Genomic DNA, 18,706 nt, shown 5'->3' with positions numbered 1-18,706 from the left:
ATATCCTCTATCCCTTTCTCCCCCCCTGCTGTTTTAGCTTCCTCCTGAATGCATCTACATTGATTGCCTCAACTATCCCACGTGGTACTGAATTCCACATTCTTAGCACTATCTGGGGAAGGAACTTTCTCCTGAATTTCCTGTTAGATTTGTTTGTTACCATCTCATAATTATGGCCTCTAGTTCCGGTCTTACCCAGTAGTGGAAACATTTTCTCTATGTCAACCCTATAAATAATAATTTTGAAGACCTCGATCAAGTCATTCCTCAACCTAATCTTTCCAGAGATACCCGATGGGTATAACTCCTTAGTTCTTGTATCATTCTAGTAAATCTGTTTCACACCCTCTCCAGTGCCACTGCATCCTTTTTATAATATGGAGACAGGAAGTGGTCTCAGTAAATGTCAAGTACGTTCCGCCTCTCATTGCAGGTGTGTGCTCCCCTCTGGTCCCAGCAGTGCGGAAGTTCCATCTACAACACAGGAATCTGTACAAACATCAGCTCCGACTTCCAGCCTTCGGGAATCATTGCACCTACCGCACAAGGTATGAACAGTGTCGTTAGGGTGTCCCTGGGAAGAGGCAGCTAGCCTTGCACTACCTCTCAGAAATGATCTTTTCCTAACTCCACCAAGGTACCGTTTTCACTCATGGTTCCCCTGAAAACACCAAATGTACCTGCTCAGTATTTCAGTTTCCTTTGTTCAAAAATGAGTACAGACGTTGTAAAATTGCATTGGAAGTGCTGCTGGCCTCGTTGGTACAAAGGAGCAGGAGGGGTTATTATTTCATGGGCTCCCCCACCCCCCTGGTGCCTTGGCCAGCTTTCCCCTCTTGATGCTGGAGCCTAGGTGGTGTGTAAGTTTCACAAGCCACCATCACTATCACCGTGAGATGTGGCTGAGTGGGGAGAACTCTTACTTCCGAGGCGGTGGGTTGAAGGTTCAAATCCCAATCCAGGTTCTACTGTACTTCATCCAGGCCCGCACCTCAAGCATAACACTGTCAACAGGCTACCTTTTGGATGAGATGTAACACTGAGGCCTTATCTGCCCTCTGAGCTGGATGTAAAAGATCCAGCGGCACGATTTCGAAGATAAGCAGGAAAGTTCTCCCCTGTGTTCTGGCCACCAGATAGCCCTCAGCCAACATGACGAAAATAAGAGGAGGTCTGGTCATGATCACAGTGTTTGTGAAAGCTTGCTGTTCGCAAATTGGCTGCTGCAGGGTTTCCTACAAACAGTAACGATACTTCAGCAAACTATTCCATTAGCTGAGGCCATGAAAGGCACTACTATAGATTAATACAGCCCTTTATTACACCAGTGATAACACAGACCACAGTCTGATTTCGTGATGCTTTGAGATATCAGTGTTATGATGGCAGAACTGGACTGTTGAGCTCAGGGAGAGGGTCTGAATATCAAGCCCTAGGGATCTTGGTACACCCAATCCTACTTTCTATGTTAACTGTATATTGACATCTCTGTAATACTCTCTGCCTCTTTTACAGATTGTGGTGTCTCCATGGACATTGTGATCCTGTTGGATGGATCAAACAGTATCTACCCTTGGCACGAGGTACAGAAGTTCCTCAGCAATGTCCTCAACAAATTCCACATTGGCCCCAAGCAGATACAGGCAAGTCCACAACGTCATCATCACATTGTCTCACTGGAAAAGGAAGAGTCAGAAATTCTGTAAATTTCATGCTGTTATCCTTCCTGCACAGAATCAGCATGTTTTAATCACTACTACCAGTTTTCATTGGGAATTGGTGTGAAGAGAACAGTGAATGTTAAAACTTCTCAACACATATTGCACGACAGAGGAATTAAACAACGCACCACAGCCCAGTGTTTACCCCCACTCCCACTTACCACACCCAGTGTTTACCCCCACTCCCACTTACCACACCCAGTGTTTACCCCCACTCCCACTTACCACACCCAGTGTTTACCCCCACTCCCACTTACCACACCCAGTGTTTACCCCCACTCCCACTTACCACACCCAGTGTTTAACCCCACTCCCACTTACCACACCCAGTGTTTAACCCCACTCCCACTTACCACACCCAGTGTTTAACCCCACTCCCACTTACCCCACCTTGTGTTTAACCCCACTCTCACTCATCCCACCTCCAGTGTTTAACCCCACTCTCACTCACCCCACCTCCATTGTTTAACCCCACTCTCACTCACCCTACCTCCTGGGTTTAACCCCACTCTCACTCACCCTACCTCCTGGGTTTAACCCTACTCTCACTCTCCCCACCTCCAGTGTTTAACTCCACTCTCACTCACCCCACCTCCAGTGTTTAACCCTATTCTCAATCACTCCACCCCCAGTGTTTAACCCCACTCTCACTCACTCCACCTCCAGTGTTTAACCCCAGTCACCCCACCTCCAGTGTTTAACCCCACTCTCACTCACCCCACCTCCAGTGTTTAACCCCAGCCACCCTACCTCCAGTGTTTAACCCCAGTCACCCTACCTCCAGTGTTTAACCCCAGTCACCCTACCTCCAGCGTTTAACCCCACTCTCAATCACCCCACCTCCAGTGTTTAACTCCACTCTCACTCACCCTACCTCCAGTGTTTAACCCCACTCTCACTCACCCCACCTCCAGTGTTTAACCCCACTCTCACTCACCCCACCTCCAGTGTTTAATCCCACTCTCACTCACCCCGCCTCCAGTGTTTAACCCCAGTCACCCCACCACCAGTGTTTAACCCTACCCTCACTCACCCCACCTCCAGTGTTTAACCCCACTCTCACTCACCCCACCTCCAGTGTTTAACCCCACTCTCACTCACCCCCACCTCCAGTGTTTAACCCCACTCTCACTCGCCCCCACCTCCAGTGTTTAACCCCACTCTCACTCACCCCACCTCCAGTGTTTAACCCCACTCTCACTCACCCCCACCTCCAGTGTTTAACCCTACTCTCACTCACCCCACCTCCAGTGTTTAACCCCACTCTCACTAACCCCACCTCCAGTGTTTAACCCCACTCATCCCACCTCCAGTACTTAATCCCACTCACCGCAACTCCAGTGTTTAACCCCACTCACTCCACCTCCAGTGTTTAACCCCACTCTCAATCACCCCACCTCCAGTGTTTAACCCCACTGTCCCTCGCCCCCACCTCCAGTGTTTAACCCCACTCTCAATCATCCCACCTCCAGTGTTTAACCCCACTCTCAATCACCCCACTCTCACTCTCCCCACCTCCAGTGTTTAACCCCACTCTCACTCACCCCACTTCCAGTGTTTAACCCCAATCACTCCACCTCCAGTGTTTAACCCCATTCTAACTCATTCCACCTCCAGTGTTTAACCCCACTCTCACTCACCCCACCTCCAGTGGTTAACCCCACTCTCACTCACCCCACCTCCAGTGTTTAACTCCACTCTCACTCTCCCCACCTCCAGTGTTTAACCCCACTCTCACTCACCCCACCTCCAGTGGTTAACCCCACTCTCACTCACCCCACCTCCAGTGTTTAACCCCACTCTCACTCACCCCACCTCCAGTGTTTAACCCCACTCACTCACCCCACCTCCAGTGTTTAACCCCACTCTCACTCACCCCACCTCCAGTGTTTAACCCCATTCTCACTAACCCCACCTCCAGTGTTTAACCCCACTCTCACTCACCCCACCTCCAGTGTTTAACCCCACTCTCACTCACCCCCACCTCCAGTGTTTAACCCCACTCTCACTCACCCCCACCTCCAGTGTTTAACCCCACTCTCACTCACCCCACCTCCAGTGTTTAACCCCACTATCACTCACCCCACCTCCAGTGGTTAACCCCACTCTCACTAACCCCACCTCCAGTGTTTAACCCCACTCTCACTCACCCCACCTCCAGTGTTTAACCCCACTCTCACTCACCCCACCTCCAGTGTTTAACCCCACTCTCACTCACCCCACCTCCAGTGTTTAACCCCACTCTCACTCACTCCACCTCCAGTGTTTAACCCCACTCTCACTCACCCCACCTCCAGTGTTTAACCCCACTCTCACTCACCCCCACCTCCTGGGCTTAACCACTCACGCTCACTCTACCTGCTTTGTTTAACCCCATCCTCACTTACCTCCCCTGCTGTGTTTAATTCCATGTTTACTCGCCCCACCTCACCTCATTCACGCTCTACCTTTGAACCTGGCTTTCATGCTCGCAAATCTGTCACGTATTTGAATTTTCCTTAACGTGTTGAGTGAGTTTCTATCCTAACATAGTCCTTGTTGCAGGGCTCTGCTGTTTGGGTTGCTATCTGAGCATAGATGGGCAGGACAGCGCCGACCCTCAGGTCTATACCACTTGATATGAATCGTTCCAGCGCTGGAGTGTAACACGTATGAGTGCTGACTGTGGAGAGGTGACAGCCAAGCTGACAGCAGGGCAGTGACCTTATCACACAACCTCTAATTTAAACTCATCCATATAATTTCCAAAACCCCAAAGTATTTCCTCTCCACTCCCATTTTTATATATATATATATGCATGTTTTTGCGAATCAAATTAAAGTACAGGTCCACAGTAAATTTAACACGTTAGCTGGAGAGGGAGTGACCTCTGACCTGCGCAGGAACTGTGGGGCCTCACCCCAGGGCCAGACCATCATCAAGAACACAGCTATCTCTTTGTGTAAGGTTTGCTGAGGAAGGGGTGATCTGATCAAAAGCCATTGCATCTTATTGCTGTTTGTTGGAACGTGCTGTGTGTGAAGGTCAGTTACCAAATAAGCTGCATAACAGCTGTCACTGCACTGCAAAAGACAGTTGATGTATGAGGCTCTATTTCCCAGAGGTATTTGAGGAAGGCTTAGCAGGTAACACTTATTTCAGAATGAGAAGGTCATAGGCTAGAGCCCCAATCCAGAAACATGAGCAGTTAATCCAGACTGACATTTCCAATGCAGCTCTGAGGGAGCGCTGCACTGTCGGAGGGTCAGTACTGAGGGAGCGCTGCACTGTCGGAGGGTCAGTGCTGAGGGAGGGCCGCACTGTCGGAGGGTCAGTACTGAGGGAGCGCCGCACTGTCGGAGGGTCAGTACTGAGGGAGCGCCGCACTGTCGGAGGGTCAGTACTGAGGGAGCGCCGCACTGTCGGAGGGTCAGTACTGAGGGAGGGCCGCACTGTCGGAGGGTCATTACTGAGGGAGTGCCGCTCTGTCGGAGGGTCAGTACCAAGGGAGCGCCGCACTGTCGGAGGGTCAGTACCGAGGGAGCACCGCGCTGTCGAAGGGTCAGTACTGAGGGAGCGCCACACTGTCGGAGGGTCAGTACTGAGGGAGTGCCGCACTGTCGGAGGGTCAGTACTGAGGGAGTGCCGCACTGTCGGACGGTCAGTACTGAGGGAGTGCCGCACTGTCGGAGGGTCAGTACTGAGGGAGCGCCGCACTGTCGGAGGGTCAGTACTGAGGGAGTGCCGCACTGCCGGAGGGTCAGTACTGTGGGACTACCGCACTGTCAGGGGTGCTGTCTTTCGGTTGAGGCATTAAGCTGTTGCCCTGTCTGTCCCATCAGGTGAATGCAGAAAATCCTCTGGCACTATCCAAAGAAACCTGCCAATTTGCTTGTTGCCCTGCTCCATATTTACCTATCAATCGAAATCAATTGTTAAGAAGGAGCGGCTGCGCATTATCCCAGTGCTCTGTGTGGGATCGTGCTTTGTGTGATTTGCTGCTGCAGTTCCAACATTGCAACATCAGATACACCTTAAAGTACTCCACTGGTCTTAAAACCTTTTGTAGCGTCCTGAGCTTGTGAAATGTGCTCAAGGTATGGAGGTTATCTTCCTTCCCTTCTCACTCCAGGCGAGAGTTTGCTGGGCCCTGGGAATACAGAGAAGGGGATATTGGAAGGGGTGACCAAAAGCTTGGTAAAAGAATTGGATTTTTAGGAGAGACTTTGAGGAGGAGAGCGAGGTGGAAATGTTTGAGGAAGGAGTTGCAGAGCTTTGAGAGGAGAACTGGAGGAGGTCACAGAGATAAGGAGGAGTGATAGACAGGTTGCAGGTATGGCTGCCGTGTATCCGCTAATCTTTCTGGGGTGTGCAACTGATTCATTTAAGCCCTTGGGCCCTTTAAATGATTTGGCCTGGCTGCGTGGGTGTGGTATCTGTAAATGGGACAATTGATGTGCAGCCTGCGCTGTGAGTTCAGCAGGAACTTTGGGTGGCTGTGAAGTAGAAGTCTGGTTTAGCTCGGATTCGTCACGTTGTAGTCACTAAGGCTGTGGTTATTTCTCTCGTTGCGAGGAACACAGCGTGAAGAGTTGTGCAGTGTTCCTGCAGAGGCTGAAGGAGATGTTTAGCCACGGTTGTGTGACCTCATTCTTAAGCAGCGTTTCCCATTATTTCGTTTCATGCCCTCAGATCGGAGTCCTGCAGTACGCGGAGACAGTGGTTCACGAGTTCAGTCTCAGCGAACACAAGACTGCACGGGAGGTGGTGGAGGCTGCCAGGAATATCAGTCGTCAGGGCGGCCGGGAGACCAAGACGGCGATGGCAGTCAGAGCGGCGTGGTAAATGTCAGCTTTGTGCATTGCTCGGTTGCTGAATCTCCTGGCGTGCCTGGAGAGTCAGTGCACGGAACCAGAGCTTGCACAGGACCTGATCCCAGAGACCCACTCTCTCCTCTGCCACTCGCACAGACAATGGGCCACAGATTTGTCCACACACCAGAATAGGTGCCTGACCTCAGGGAGAGTCAACATCAACAGGAGGAGGGGAGGGAAATGATGGGGCAGAAACACCAGACTCACAAACATTATTAACGCAGAGGCACTAAAGCAGAAATTTCAATTTATATTTCATAGAATAAAGTTCCGACTCATTTTCTGGGGGGGAGGGTGTGTGTGTGGGGGGGGAGGGTGTGTGTGTAGTGGGGGAGGGGGTGTGTGTGTGTGGGGGGAGGGTGTGTGTGTGTGGGGGGAGGGTGTGTGTGTGTGGGGGGGGAGGGTGTGTGTGTGGGGGGGGAGGGTGTGTGTGGTGGGGGAGGGGGTGTGTGTGTGGGGGGGGAGGGTGTGTGTGTGTGGGGGGGGAGGGTGTGTGTGTGTGGTGGGGGAGGGTGTGTGTGGGGGGGGTGGAGGAGGGTGTGTATGTTGGGGGGAGGGTGTGTGTGTGGGGTGGGGGAGGGTGTGTGTGTGGGGGGGCAGGGTGTGTGTGTGTGTGTGGAGGGGAGGGTGTGTGTGTGTGTGGGGGGAGGGTGTGTGTGTGTGTGGGGCGGGTGTGTGTGTTGGGGGGGGAGGGTGTGTGTGTGTTGGGGGGGGAGGGTGTGTGTGTGGGGGGTGGGTGTGTGTGTGGGGGGTGGGGGAGGGTGTGTGTGTTGGGGGAGAGGGTGTGTGTGTGTGGGGGGGAGGGTGCGTGTGTGGGGGGGGGGTGCGTGTGTGGGGGGGAGGGTGCGTGTGTGGTGGGGGGAGGGTGTGTGTGTGTGGGGGGAGGGTGTGTGTGTGGGGGGGGAGGGTGTGTGTGTGGGGGGGAGGGTATGTGTGAGGGGTAGGGGGTGTGTGTGTGTGGGGGGAGGGTGTGTGTGGGGGGGAGGGTGTGTGTGTGGGGTGGGGGAGGGTGTGTGGGGGAGGGTGTGTGTGTGTGTGGGGAGGAAGGGTGTGTGTGTTGGGGGGAGGGGGTGTGTGTGTGGGGGGGGAGGGTGTGTGTGTGTGGGGAGGGGAGGGTGTGTGTGTGTGGGGGGGGGGAGGGTATGTGTGTGGGGGGGTGGAGGGTGTGTGTGGGGGGGAGGGGGTGTGTGTATGTGGGGGGGGAGGATGTGTGTGTGTGTGGGGGGAGGGTGTGTGTGTGTGGGGGGGAGGGTGTGTGTGGGGGGGTAGGGTATGTGTGTGTGGCGGGGGGGGGGAGCGTGTGTTTGGGGAGGGATGTGTTTCAGGGGGAGTGTGTGTTGTGATCAGGTTGGTCAGGGCCCAGGACCCTGTTGAGTTGCTGTGGTTACAGCCACTCCATTGATCTGCCGATCGGATCCAATTATGGCTGCTCCACAGCTCAGGCACTTTCTGTTCTCTGAGTGTAAGTGGCCTCCTTGGCATTCACCAGGCTCTGACCCTCTGTGCTCTGTTAATTTACAGTCACAGCAAACTGCTTGGTGGTGACCCTAACTGCAGAGTTGGAGGTCTCACAGAAAGAGTTTATTCATCAGCTCAGGCAACACAACAAGCACCCAAAACATTTCACACAAAACCTTCCTCTTAGCCACACGACTCCGCACTTCAGGATAAAAATAGGACAATGGCCTCATGTGTTGATACTGTCATTCTGCTCATAGATGCCCAGTGTCACTGTTCCACTTTCTTCATCTACTTGATATTTTTGTGAATTTGATGCTGAATAAAGTAAGGAATCTTTGTTCTGGAGAATGGAACATTTTATAAACACATTTTCAGCATCAAACACACGCTTAGATACAGAGCAAAAACGCCCTCTCTGCTGTCCCATCAAATACTCCCAGGACAGGTACAGCACGGGGTTAGATACAGAGTAAAGCTCCCTCTACACCGTCCCCATCAAACACTCCCAGGACAGGTACAGCACGGGGTTAGATACAGAGTAAAGCTCCCTCTACACTGTCCCCATCAAACACTCCCAGGACAGGTACAGCACGGAGTTAGATACAGAGTAAAGCTCCCTCTACACCATCCCCATCAAACACTCCCAGGACAGGTACAGCACGGGGTTAGATACAGAGTAAAGCTCCCTCTACACTGTCCCCATCAAACACTCCCAGGGCAGGTACAGCACGGGGTTAGATACAGAGTAAAGCTCCCTCTACACTGTCCCCATCAAACACTCCCAGGACAGGTACAGCACGGGGTTAGATACAGAGTAAAGCTCCCTCTACACTGTCCCCATCAAACACTCCCAGGACAGGTACAGCACGGGGTTAGATACAGAGTAAAGCTCCCTCCACACTGTCCCCATCAAACACTCCCAGGACAGGTACAGCACGGGGTTAGATACAAAGTAAAGCTCCCTCTACACTGTCCCCATCAAACACTCCCAGGACAGGTACAGCACGGGGTTAGATACAGAGTAAAGCTCCCTCTACACTGTCCCCATCAAACACTCCCAAGGCAGGTACAGCGCAGGTCACAGTGATGGGTGTCAGTGTGTTGCAGAAGTTCTGAACTGAGTGTGAGGTATTATACCTTCGGCTGTATTGAGCTTTGTGACTCTTGCAGTATAATTTGTTGACTCTGCTATTTGTATCTCCAGCTCCGAGGCCTTCAGTCCAGAACGTGGTGGACGGGATGGAGCCACCAAAGTTATGGTTGTTGTGACAGACGGAGAATCTCATGATGGGCTGGAGCTACGCGACGCACTTGCCGAGTGTGAAAAGCGTAACATCAGTCGCTATGCCATCGCAGTGAGTCATTTCGCAGAGTTACACATTGCTCAGCAAAGAGACAGGTCATTCAGCCCAAGTGACTCATGCTTGTGTTTATACCCCAAACTGATTTCTCCCACCCTCCTTCGTCTCATTTCATTTACATATTCTCCTAGTTCTTTCTCACCCACATGTTTATCTAGCTTCCTTTATACAATTCACCTCAACCGCTCCAAACGGTAGAGAGTTCCACATACTCACCACTCTCTGGGTGAAGAAGTTGCTGCTGAATTCCCTATCGGATTTAGTGACTATGTTATATATATATGGCCCCTCATTTTGGTCTCCCTCTCAAGTGAAAAGAGGTTCTCTACATTTACCCCCTCGACCCCATCGTAATTTTAAAAGATGCGGGAAAAAACGGTGAACGAAATCTCGACTGCTTATGAGGACGCTGATATTAATCGACATGAGCTATTTTGTCGTTCGGCTGTGCAATGGTTGCTTGCCATTTTGCACCTTACAACACTTCTGAACAGCTAGCGCCTAATTGTGGCCCACATTAGGAGGTTCAAGTCACTGTGTAACCCAGTGTTCCTCCTGCAGGTTCTGGGCCATTACATCCGGAGACGCAAAGACACGGAGACCTTTATAAAAGAGATCAAATTTATCGCCAGCGACCCAGATGAGAAACATTTCTTCAATGTAAGCGATGAGGCAGCGCTGAATGATATTGTGGATGCTTTGGGAGACAGAATATTTGGGCTAGAAGGTAAAGACCATGTTATACATTTTAAAATTATTTTTCCCTTCCACTCACTGCCCCAAGTTCTTTTAAGCATATTATCCTGTTCTGTGCTGATCTTGTAATAGACATTGCTGGATGGGAAGGATTACTGAGTGAAAATGAGAAGGGAGCTGGATTAACATCAACAAAGATACTGTTGGTAGCACAGGTTGCTGGGGGGAGAGGGGTTACTGAGTGACAGTGTGAGGGAGCTGGATTAACATCAGTAGAGATACAGTCAGTAACACAGGGCGCTGGGGAGAGGGGGGTTACTGAGTGACGGTGCGAGAGAGCTGGATTAACATCAGTAGAGATACAGTCAGTAACACAGGGTGCTGGGGGGAGAGGGGTTACTGAGTGACAGTGTGAGGGAGCTGGATTAACATCAGTAGAGATACAGTCAGTAACACGGTGCTGGGGGGAGAGGGTTACTGAGTGACGGTGCAAGAGAGCTGGATTAACATCAATAGAGATACAGTCAGTAACACAGGGCGCTGGGGGGAGAGGGGTTACTGAGTGACAGTGTGAGGGAATGGGATTAACATCAGTAGAGATACAGTCAGTAACACAGGGCGCTGGGGGGAGAGGGGTTACTGAGTGACAGTGTGAGGGAATGGGATTAACATCAGTAGAGATACAGTCAGTAACACAGGGTGCTGGGGGGAGAGGGTTACTGAGTGACAGTGTGAGGTAGCTGGATTAACATCAATAGGGATACAGTCAGTAACACAGGGTGCTGGGGGGAGAGGAGTTACTGAGTGACAGTGTGAGGGAGCTGGATTAACATCAGTAGAGATACAGTCAGTAACAGGTTGCTGGGGGGAGAGGGGTTACTGAGTGACAGTGTGAGGGAGCTGGATTAACATCAGTAGAGATACAGTCAGTAACACAGGTTGCTGGGGGGAGAGGGTTACTGAGTGACAGTGTGAGGTAGCTGGATTAACATCAGTAGAGATACAGTCAGTAACACAGGGTGCTGGGGGGAGAGGGGTTACTGAGTGACAGTGTGAGGGAGCTGGATTAACATCAGTAGAGATACAGTCAGTAACACAGGTTGCTGGGGAGAGAGGGGTTACTGAGTGACAGTGTGAGGGAATGGGATTAACATCAGTAGAGATACAGTCAGTAACACAGGGCGCTGGGAGGAGAGGGGTTACTGAGTGACAGTGTGAGGGAGCTGGATTAACATCAGTAGAGATACAGTCAGTAACACAGGTTGCTGGGGAGAGAGGGGTTACTGAGTGACAGTGTGAGGGAATGGGATTAACATCAGTAGAGATACAGTCAGTAACACAGGGCGCTGGGAGGAGAGGGGTTACTGAGTGACAGTGTGAGGGAGCTGGATTAACATCAGTAGAGATACAGTCAGTAACACAGGGTGCTGAGGGGAGAGGGTTACTGAGTGACAGTGTGAGGGAGCTGGATTAACATCAGTAGAGATACAGTCAGTAACACTGGGTGCTGGGGGGAGAGGGGTTACTGAGTGACAGTGTGAGGGAGCTGGATTAACATCAGTGGAGATGCAGTCAGTAACACTGTGTGCTGCGAGGTGAAGGGTTACGGAGTAAGAATGTTGAGAGAGCTGGATTAACATCAATAGAAATAATCTGTTTTGGAGGAGAAGTTTCAGTCTTTAAACCTCTGAAAGTGACTCAATATTGATCTTTGCAGATTGACCTGAATTTACATCTCTGGGTCAGATTGGATGTGAATCCTTTTATTGCTGATCAGTGACTGACACTAATCAATCTCCGGTTTCTCTCTTGAATGTCTTTCCAGGAACAATTCAGCAAAATGAAAGCTCGTTTGAGCTGGAAATGTCACAGGCCGGATTTTCTGCCCATGTTTTGGAGGTAAGGAGTGAGCGTGGCCTTATTCTGCAGTGGTACTGTTTGTGATGATTAGGGAATGGAGACATACCAGACTTCAGTGCCTGCTTGTGTGCAAGGAAGAGCTTTTATTTTTACTCATTTACGGGATTTGGCTGTCACTGGCTGGGCCCAGCATTTATTGCCCATTCCTCGTTGCCCTTGAGAAGGTGGTGGTGAGCTCCCTTCTTGAACCCCTGCAGTCCATGTGGTGTAGGTACACCCACAGTGCTGTTAAGGAGGGAGTTCCAGGATTTTGACCCAGCGACAGTGAAGGCTGATATATTTCCAAGTCAGGATGGTGAGTGACTTGGAGGGGAACTTGCAGGTGGTGGTGTTCCCATCTATCTGCTGCCCTTGTCCTTCTAGATGGTCATGGTCGTGGGTTTGGAAGGTGCTGTCAATGGAGCCTTGGTGAATTCCTGTAGTACATCTTGTAGATGGTACACACACTGCTGCTACTGTGCGTCGGTGGTGGAGGGAGTGAATGTTTGTGGATGGAGTGCCAATCAAGTGGACTGCTTTGTCCTAGACGGTGTCAAGCTTATTGAGCATTGTGGGAGCGGCACTAACTATTCCATTACACTCCTGACTTGTGCCTTGTAGATGGTGGACAGGCTTTGGGGAGTCAGGAGGTGAGTTACTCATCACATGATTCCCAGCCTCTGACCTGCTCTTGTAGCCACAGTATTTATATGGCTAGTCCAGTTCAGTTTCTGGTCAATGGTAACCTCCAGAATGTTAATAGTGATGGTAATGCCATTGAATGTCAGGGGCCAATGGTGAGATTCTCTCTTGTTGGAGATGGTCATTGCCTGACACTTGTGTGGTGTGAATGTTACTTGTCACTTGTCAGCCCAAGCCTGGATATTGTCCAGGTCTTGCTGCATTTGGACATGGACTGCTTAAGTATCTGAGGTGCTGAACATTGTGCAATCATCAGCGAACATCCCCACTTCTGACCTTATGATGGAAGGAAGGTCATTGATGAAGCAGCTGAAGATGGTTGGGCTGAGGACACTACCCTGAGGAACTCCTGCAGTGATGTCCTGGAACTGAGATGACTGACCCCCAACAACCACAACCATCTTCCTTTGTGCTAGGATTGCTGTGGTGTGATAGACCAGTGACAGAATGAAGTCTAAGATTCCTAGGGTAGGAGAATGCACAGCAAGAATCCAGCATCTCGTGGCTGAAGGGTCTGGAATTAAATGTCATTGACTAGGGGGGTCAGCTATTTCAGACAATGAGGAGAAATTTCTTCACTCAGAGGGTTGTGAATCTTTGCAATAGTTTAGCTCGGAGGGTTGTGGATGCTCTGTTGTTGAGTATATTCTCGGCTGAGATTGATGGATTTTTTTTTTGGGCACTTGGGAATCAAAGAATACCGAGATGGGGCAGAAACGTGGAGTTGATGTTGGAGATCAGACATGATGCTAGTGAACGGTAGAGCAGGCTCAAGGGGCTGTATGGCCTCCTCTTGGTCCTATTTGTTATGTCCTTCTGTTCCTTATTGCAATGCTGATCTATTTGTTTAAACTTGGTATCTTGGGAATGACCCTGGAGCTATAGGATTAATCAGAGTTCCCCCTCCTGATTGCCAGTGGCCAGTGAAATGTACAGACGGATAAGATCAGAGGATTGGCCCCCGAACAGCTGAAGCCTTGAAACCACGGAGCCTGGTTTTGTAGCCCAGTGTCAGCTTTGCTTAGTGAAGACACCCTGAGATGACAGGTTACACGCCAGGATTTGATGCCAGAATCTAGGCCGCTACTTCACGGCAGTAATGAGGACATACTGAAGCTATAACCCGAGGCCCCGATTTGCTTGGTGCAAAAAGATTCTGCACTATTTGAAGAAGAAAATGGGAGTTCTGAAGCTTCCCTGGCTAGTATTTATCTCATAAAACCCCTCTGCTAATTATATTTTATCTCTTTAATTTGCTGGAGCTTGCTGTGCGCAAGTTGGCTGCCAAATATCCCCCCCCACAATAACAGTAACTGTACTTCAAAAAGTAATTCATTGGCTGTGAAGCACTTTGAGATTTCCCAATGATGCAAAAGGTGTTATAACAATATACATCCTCTCTTTAGCACTGTTAAATCATGCAATCTTGCACTTGGTGTTCATCCAGTGAGGTTTACCTCACAGGAACTGTTTAAAAATCAGTGTAAGACACTTTACTGAAGTTCATTGTTGCAATAACAAAATAAAAATAAGGTGAGGTAAGTGCATTCAGTTAACTTCCTCCTGAAAAGATGGGAGGGAAGCAGGGATAAAGACAGAAATTGCCGGAAAAACTCAGAGCTCTGAAGAAGAGTCAGACGGACTCCAAATGTTAACTCGGTTTCCCTCTCCACAAATGCTGCCAAACCAGCTGAGTTTTTCCAGCATTTTCTGTTTTTATTTCAGATTTCCAGCATCCGCAGTATTTTGATTTTATTAATTGGAGGGAAGTGGGGGCTAATTTCCCTCTGTCTGGGGTGGGGCTTATTGACCACCAGGGCTATTGGGGCTCCAGGTTTATGGAATGACATGTTTAACAGACTCTGGGTTTATCGGGAATGTGGGTTTAACAGACTCTGGGTTTATTGGGAATGTGGGTTTAACAGACTCTGGGTTTATCGGCAATGTGGGTTTAACAGACTCGGGGTTTATCGGGAATGTGGGTTTAACAGACTCTGGGTTTATCGGGAATGTGTGTTTGCTATGACCAGGATTACCCATGAAAAGAATGGTCAACAAAACTGGACCAGCCCATTGAACTCAGTCAGTGAGTGCATGCATCCTGAGACCTTTCATCCTGTTTAAGGCTCTATGTAAATATAAGTTGTTCTTGTCTCCTGGGAAGGGTAAGAAACATTGTGGTCCAGTTGAGAACGAGGACCAGAGAAAAGTCACACATATTGCTGATGGCATCGTTTTCTCACCTGTTGAGTATGATTGTTGTGAGGGTGCAGAAAACTTTCTTACACTGATACTCAAGGACTGTGGGCAGGAGCTGAGGGAGCCGGGTTCTGGCTGAGATTCGAGGCTGGTGTTGTGGGAATGGGGGGTTGCAAGTTGGAGTGGGGGTTGTAATTAGGAACTCGGGAGTGGAGGGTGAGAGTGGGTGTAGGAATGGGGGCTCACGCTGTGAGTTGAGGATGGCAGTGTGAGTTAGGGTGGGATTGGCAGGGGTTTGGGATGGGAGCTCAGGGATTGGAGGTGGGAGCACAAGTGGGACCTCGGGTTGTGATGTGGGGTAGGATTGGGAGCTCAGGGTGTGCGAGTGGGTGAGAGGCTTAGCTGACAGGTTCCTTGCTTGAAATGTAGATGTCGCCTCTTTTGAATCTGTGGCTTCACTTTGCTGCCAACTTTCCAACATTCCTTAAACCCCTACAACTTCCAAGATAAACACGGGCTCCTTATAAAAACAATACCGTCCAAGCTCATTCTTCCAGTCTGAGTTAGACTGCTCCATATCGAGACTCCCACAAGGAGTTTGCAAATTTTCTGGGAATTCTCTGGGCCAATGCTTCTGTGCACCAGTTCTGGCTGCCTATTGTAACCCATAACCTATTTTTTAAAAACTCTTTGTTTTGGGTGATTCTGGCTTAACTGCACTTGTCGAGCAAACAGGGATAAAAATAGAAGCCTTGGCTATCTTTGCTTCTGAATAAGTTAAATTCAGCTGCAGTAAAGTTTCATTGAGAGCTAAATAAGCTGTGATTGTCAGCTGTCAGACAATAAAGGGACATTGCTTTTACACTGTGGTGTCCCCAGGGGCATGGTCAGGGCTCTTTTGGGTTTGCCCTCTCCCATCTTCAAAGCCTCCATGTGCAGCACTGATTCTTGCTAGGGTTCTACAGGCACTGAGTGTTTCTCCCCCATCCCCTGCCAGCTCACACAGAAGGTCACTCCTTGTGTATGAGCCTGGACAGTCGGCTTTAGGTTCACAATAGCCTCACCTGACACCCACGGTGCCCAGGACAGGCACTGGATAGGGATAGGGAACAGGGAAAACTGGCTGATTTTATTTACACTCTGTAGCCCAAGGATACAGAGACAAATGGAAATGTCCCTGGCAGATGTTTTTTTACATGCAATAATATCAGCAGAGAAGTGTTTGTTCGGCCTTGTTGGGACAATGGTTTGAGATGGTGCCGGCCAGTCGAGTTTTTAAGTAGACGTTTCCTTTGCTGCTGCATCTTACCTCCTGACTGTGTCCTTTTCCCCATTACCCCTGTGCTTGCTGACCTACAGTGGCTCCCAGTCCAGCAAAGTCCCCAATTTAAACTCTTGTGTTTTAAATGAATCCATGGCCTCGCTCCACCCTATCTCCAGCGTTATAATTCCCAGAGTTCCTCCAGCTCCGGCCCCTTGTTGTATCCTCGCTCTCCTTTGTGCCACCATTGGCAGTGGTGCCCTTAGTCTAGGCCCTACGCTCTGGAATTTTCTCCATAAACATCCACACCTGTCTACCTCTCGCTCTTCCATCACAATCCTTAAAGCCCACCTCTTTCATCGAGCTTTTCATTACCCTTTGTAATATCTTCTTTGGTTCAGAGTCCATTTTGTGTCTGATTACACTGTGGGTGAAGTGCCTTGGGGCATTCTCCGAGGTGAAGCGTGGTTGTAGATACAATTTGTTGTTGTCTCCCCTCCGCGGTAACTTAGAGACGTGGTTACATCCTGAAGAGGTGATCAGTGTTTTCAGGAATGCTTGGTTTGTGTGATCGCTGATTGGCAGGAACACAGAGGGAAAGCCGGGAAGAGTAAGGAGGTTATGCTAAACCTTTAAAAACCACCTGTTAGTCCATAGCTGGGGTATTGTGACCAATTTTGGACAACAATCTTTATGAAGGATTCAATACCTGGGAGAGATGTAGATGTAGAGATTTACAGGAAAAGTATTAGGGATGAGGAACTTCAGTTGTTTGGAGAGATTGGAGAAACCTGGCTTGCTCTCCTTAGAGAGGAGAAGGTTAAAACGAGATTGAATAGAGGTGTTCAAAATTATGCAGTGCTTTGAAGGAGTAAGTATGGAGAAATAGTTTCCACTGGCTGGAGGGTCATTAACCAGAGGAGGCAGATTTAACAAAGCATGCAAAAGAACCAGGAATGGTATGAGGAATAAAAGCAAAATACTGCGGATGCTGGAAATCTAGAACAAAAACAAAAAATACCTGGAAAAACTCAGCAGGTCTGACAGCATCTGCGGAGAGGGACACAGTTGACATTTCAGGTCCGAATGACCCTTCATCAGAACAGAAAAAGTGCTTTTCACACAAAGATTTATGATGATCTGGAATGCACCAGCCTGAAAGGGGTAGACCCAGATTCAATAGTTACATTCGAAAGGGGAATTGGATAAGTGCTATAGGGAAGGACAGGGGAGGGAGACTAATTGAACCTCTCTGTGAATGAGCTGGCATGATGAATTCTATGATTCTATAAAAACTGACCACTGGCCTGTAAATTCTACCTTCACTGTGAAAGTGAAAACTCAAATTATCTTTGTAACGGATGCATGGGAATGTTGTTTATTACTCCAGAGTTTGTCTCCCTTTACTCTAATCAAACTACCGCTTGTATCAGCGGGGGTGACAGTGAGATGCTTGCAGGACCTGGAACATGGGAGTCACAGCCAGGTTCCTGAGGTTCCTGGAAATGGTGCTGCAGGTCAGTGTCGCCCTCAGCAGGAACACTGCAGCACTGCAGCTGCTCAATTCCAAAAGCATTTTGGAAGTTGTTTAGAATTGAACAGGAAGCCCATTGCGTCCAACAAGTCCACCCACCTGCCTCAACAGCCCTTTTCTCTGCTGAATTGTGCGCACTTGTCTCTAGAATCCATTTACACTGCCCACTTCAGTGGCTACCAAGGTGGTTTCCTCCATAACTCTGTTACCCTTTGAAAAGATGGAAGGAAGACTTGTATTTATGAAGTGCCTTTCATGATCTCAGGACACCCCAAAGTGCTTTACAGTCAAATAAATTCTCTTTGAAGTGTAGTTACTGCTGTTATGTCAGAAACAACTAGTTTTGTGCAAAGCAAGCTCAAACAAAAACAACACGACAATGATCTTTTATTTGTGATCTTATTTGAAGGATAAATATTGTCCAAGACACTGGGGAGAACACTTCTGTTTTTCTTCAAAGTAGTGCAATGGGATCAATAACACACGCCTAGAGAGCTGATGGAGTGTCGCTTAGACATTGTATCTGGCAGCACCTCCAACGGTGCAGCACTCCCTCAGTAATTCACCCTCAGGCTCCAGCACTTTCTCAGCACTGACCCTCCAACAGTGCAGTGCTGTCTCAGTACTGACTTCCTGACCGTTTGACTTTCCCTCAGTACAGACCCTCCGACACTGCAAACTTCCTTTAGTACTGACACTGACAGTGCGGCGCTCCCTCAGTACTGACCTTCCGACAGTGTAGCATTTCCTCAGTACTGTCCCTCCAACAGTGCAGCACTCCCTCAGTACTGACCCTCCGACAGTGCAGCACTCCCTCAGTACTGACCCTCCGACAGTGCGGCACTCCCTCAGTACTGACCCTCCGACAGTGCGGCGCTCCCTCAGTACTGACCCTCTGACAGTGCGGCACTCCCTCAGTACTGACCCTCTGATAGTGCGGCACTCCCTCAGCACTGACCCTCCGACAGTGCGGCGCTCCCTCAGCACTGACCCTCCGACAGTGCGGCACTCCCTCAGC

The 18,706-nt window shown here is 49.7% G+C and overlaps 1 protein-coding gene across 1 annotated transcript in view; it reads left to right on the top strand.

The window, feature by feature from the left end:
• itga10 (integrin, alpha 10) overlaps positions 1-18,706 on the top strand; it is a 96,172-nt gene that overhangs the window by 47,689 nt on the left and 29,777 nt on the right. Inside the window, exons 5-10 of the mRNA XM_078534087.1 lie at positions 434-548; positions 1,516-1,643; positions 6,394-6,542; positions 9,241-9,391; positions 9,959-10,124; positions 11,919-11,992. Coding sequence (XP_078390213.1) covers positions 434-548; positions 1,516-1,643; positions 6,394-6,542; positions 9,241-9,391; positions 9,959-10,124; positions 11,919-11,992 — 783 coding nt within the window. The remainder of the gene's footprint in view (positions 1-433; positions 549-1,515; positions 1,644-6,393; positions 6,543-9,240; positions 9,392-9,958; positions 10,125-11,918; positions 11,993-18,706) is intronic.

This window comes from Cetorhinus maximus, chromosome 36, assembly GCF_964194155.1.
Source record: "Cetorhinus maximus chromosome 36, sCetMax3.hap1.1, whole genome shotgun sequence".
Classification (NCBI taxonomy): Eukaryota; Metazoa; Chordata; class Chondrichthyes; order Lamniformes; family Cetorhinidae; genus Cetorhinus; species Cetorhinus maximus.
This window is presented reverse-complemented; position numbering and strand designations above follow the sequence as displayed.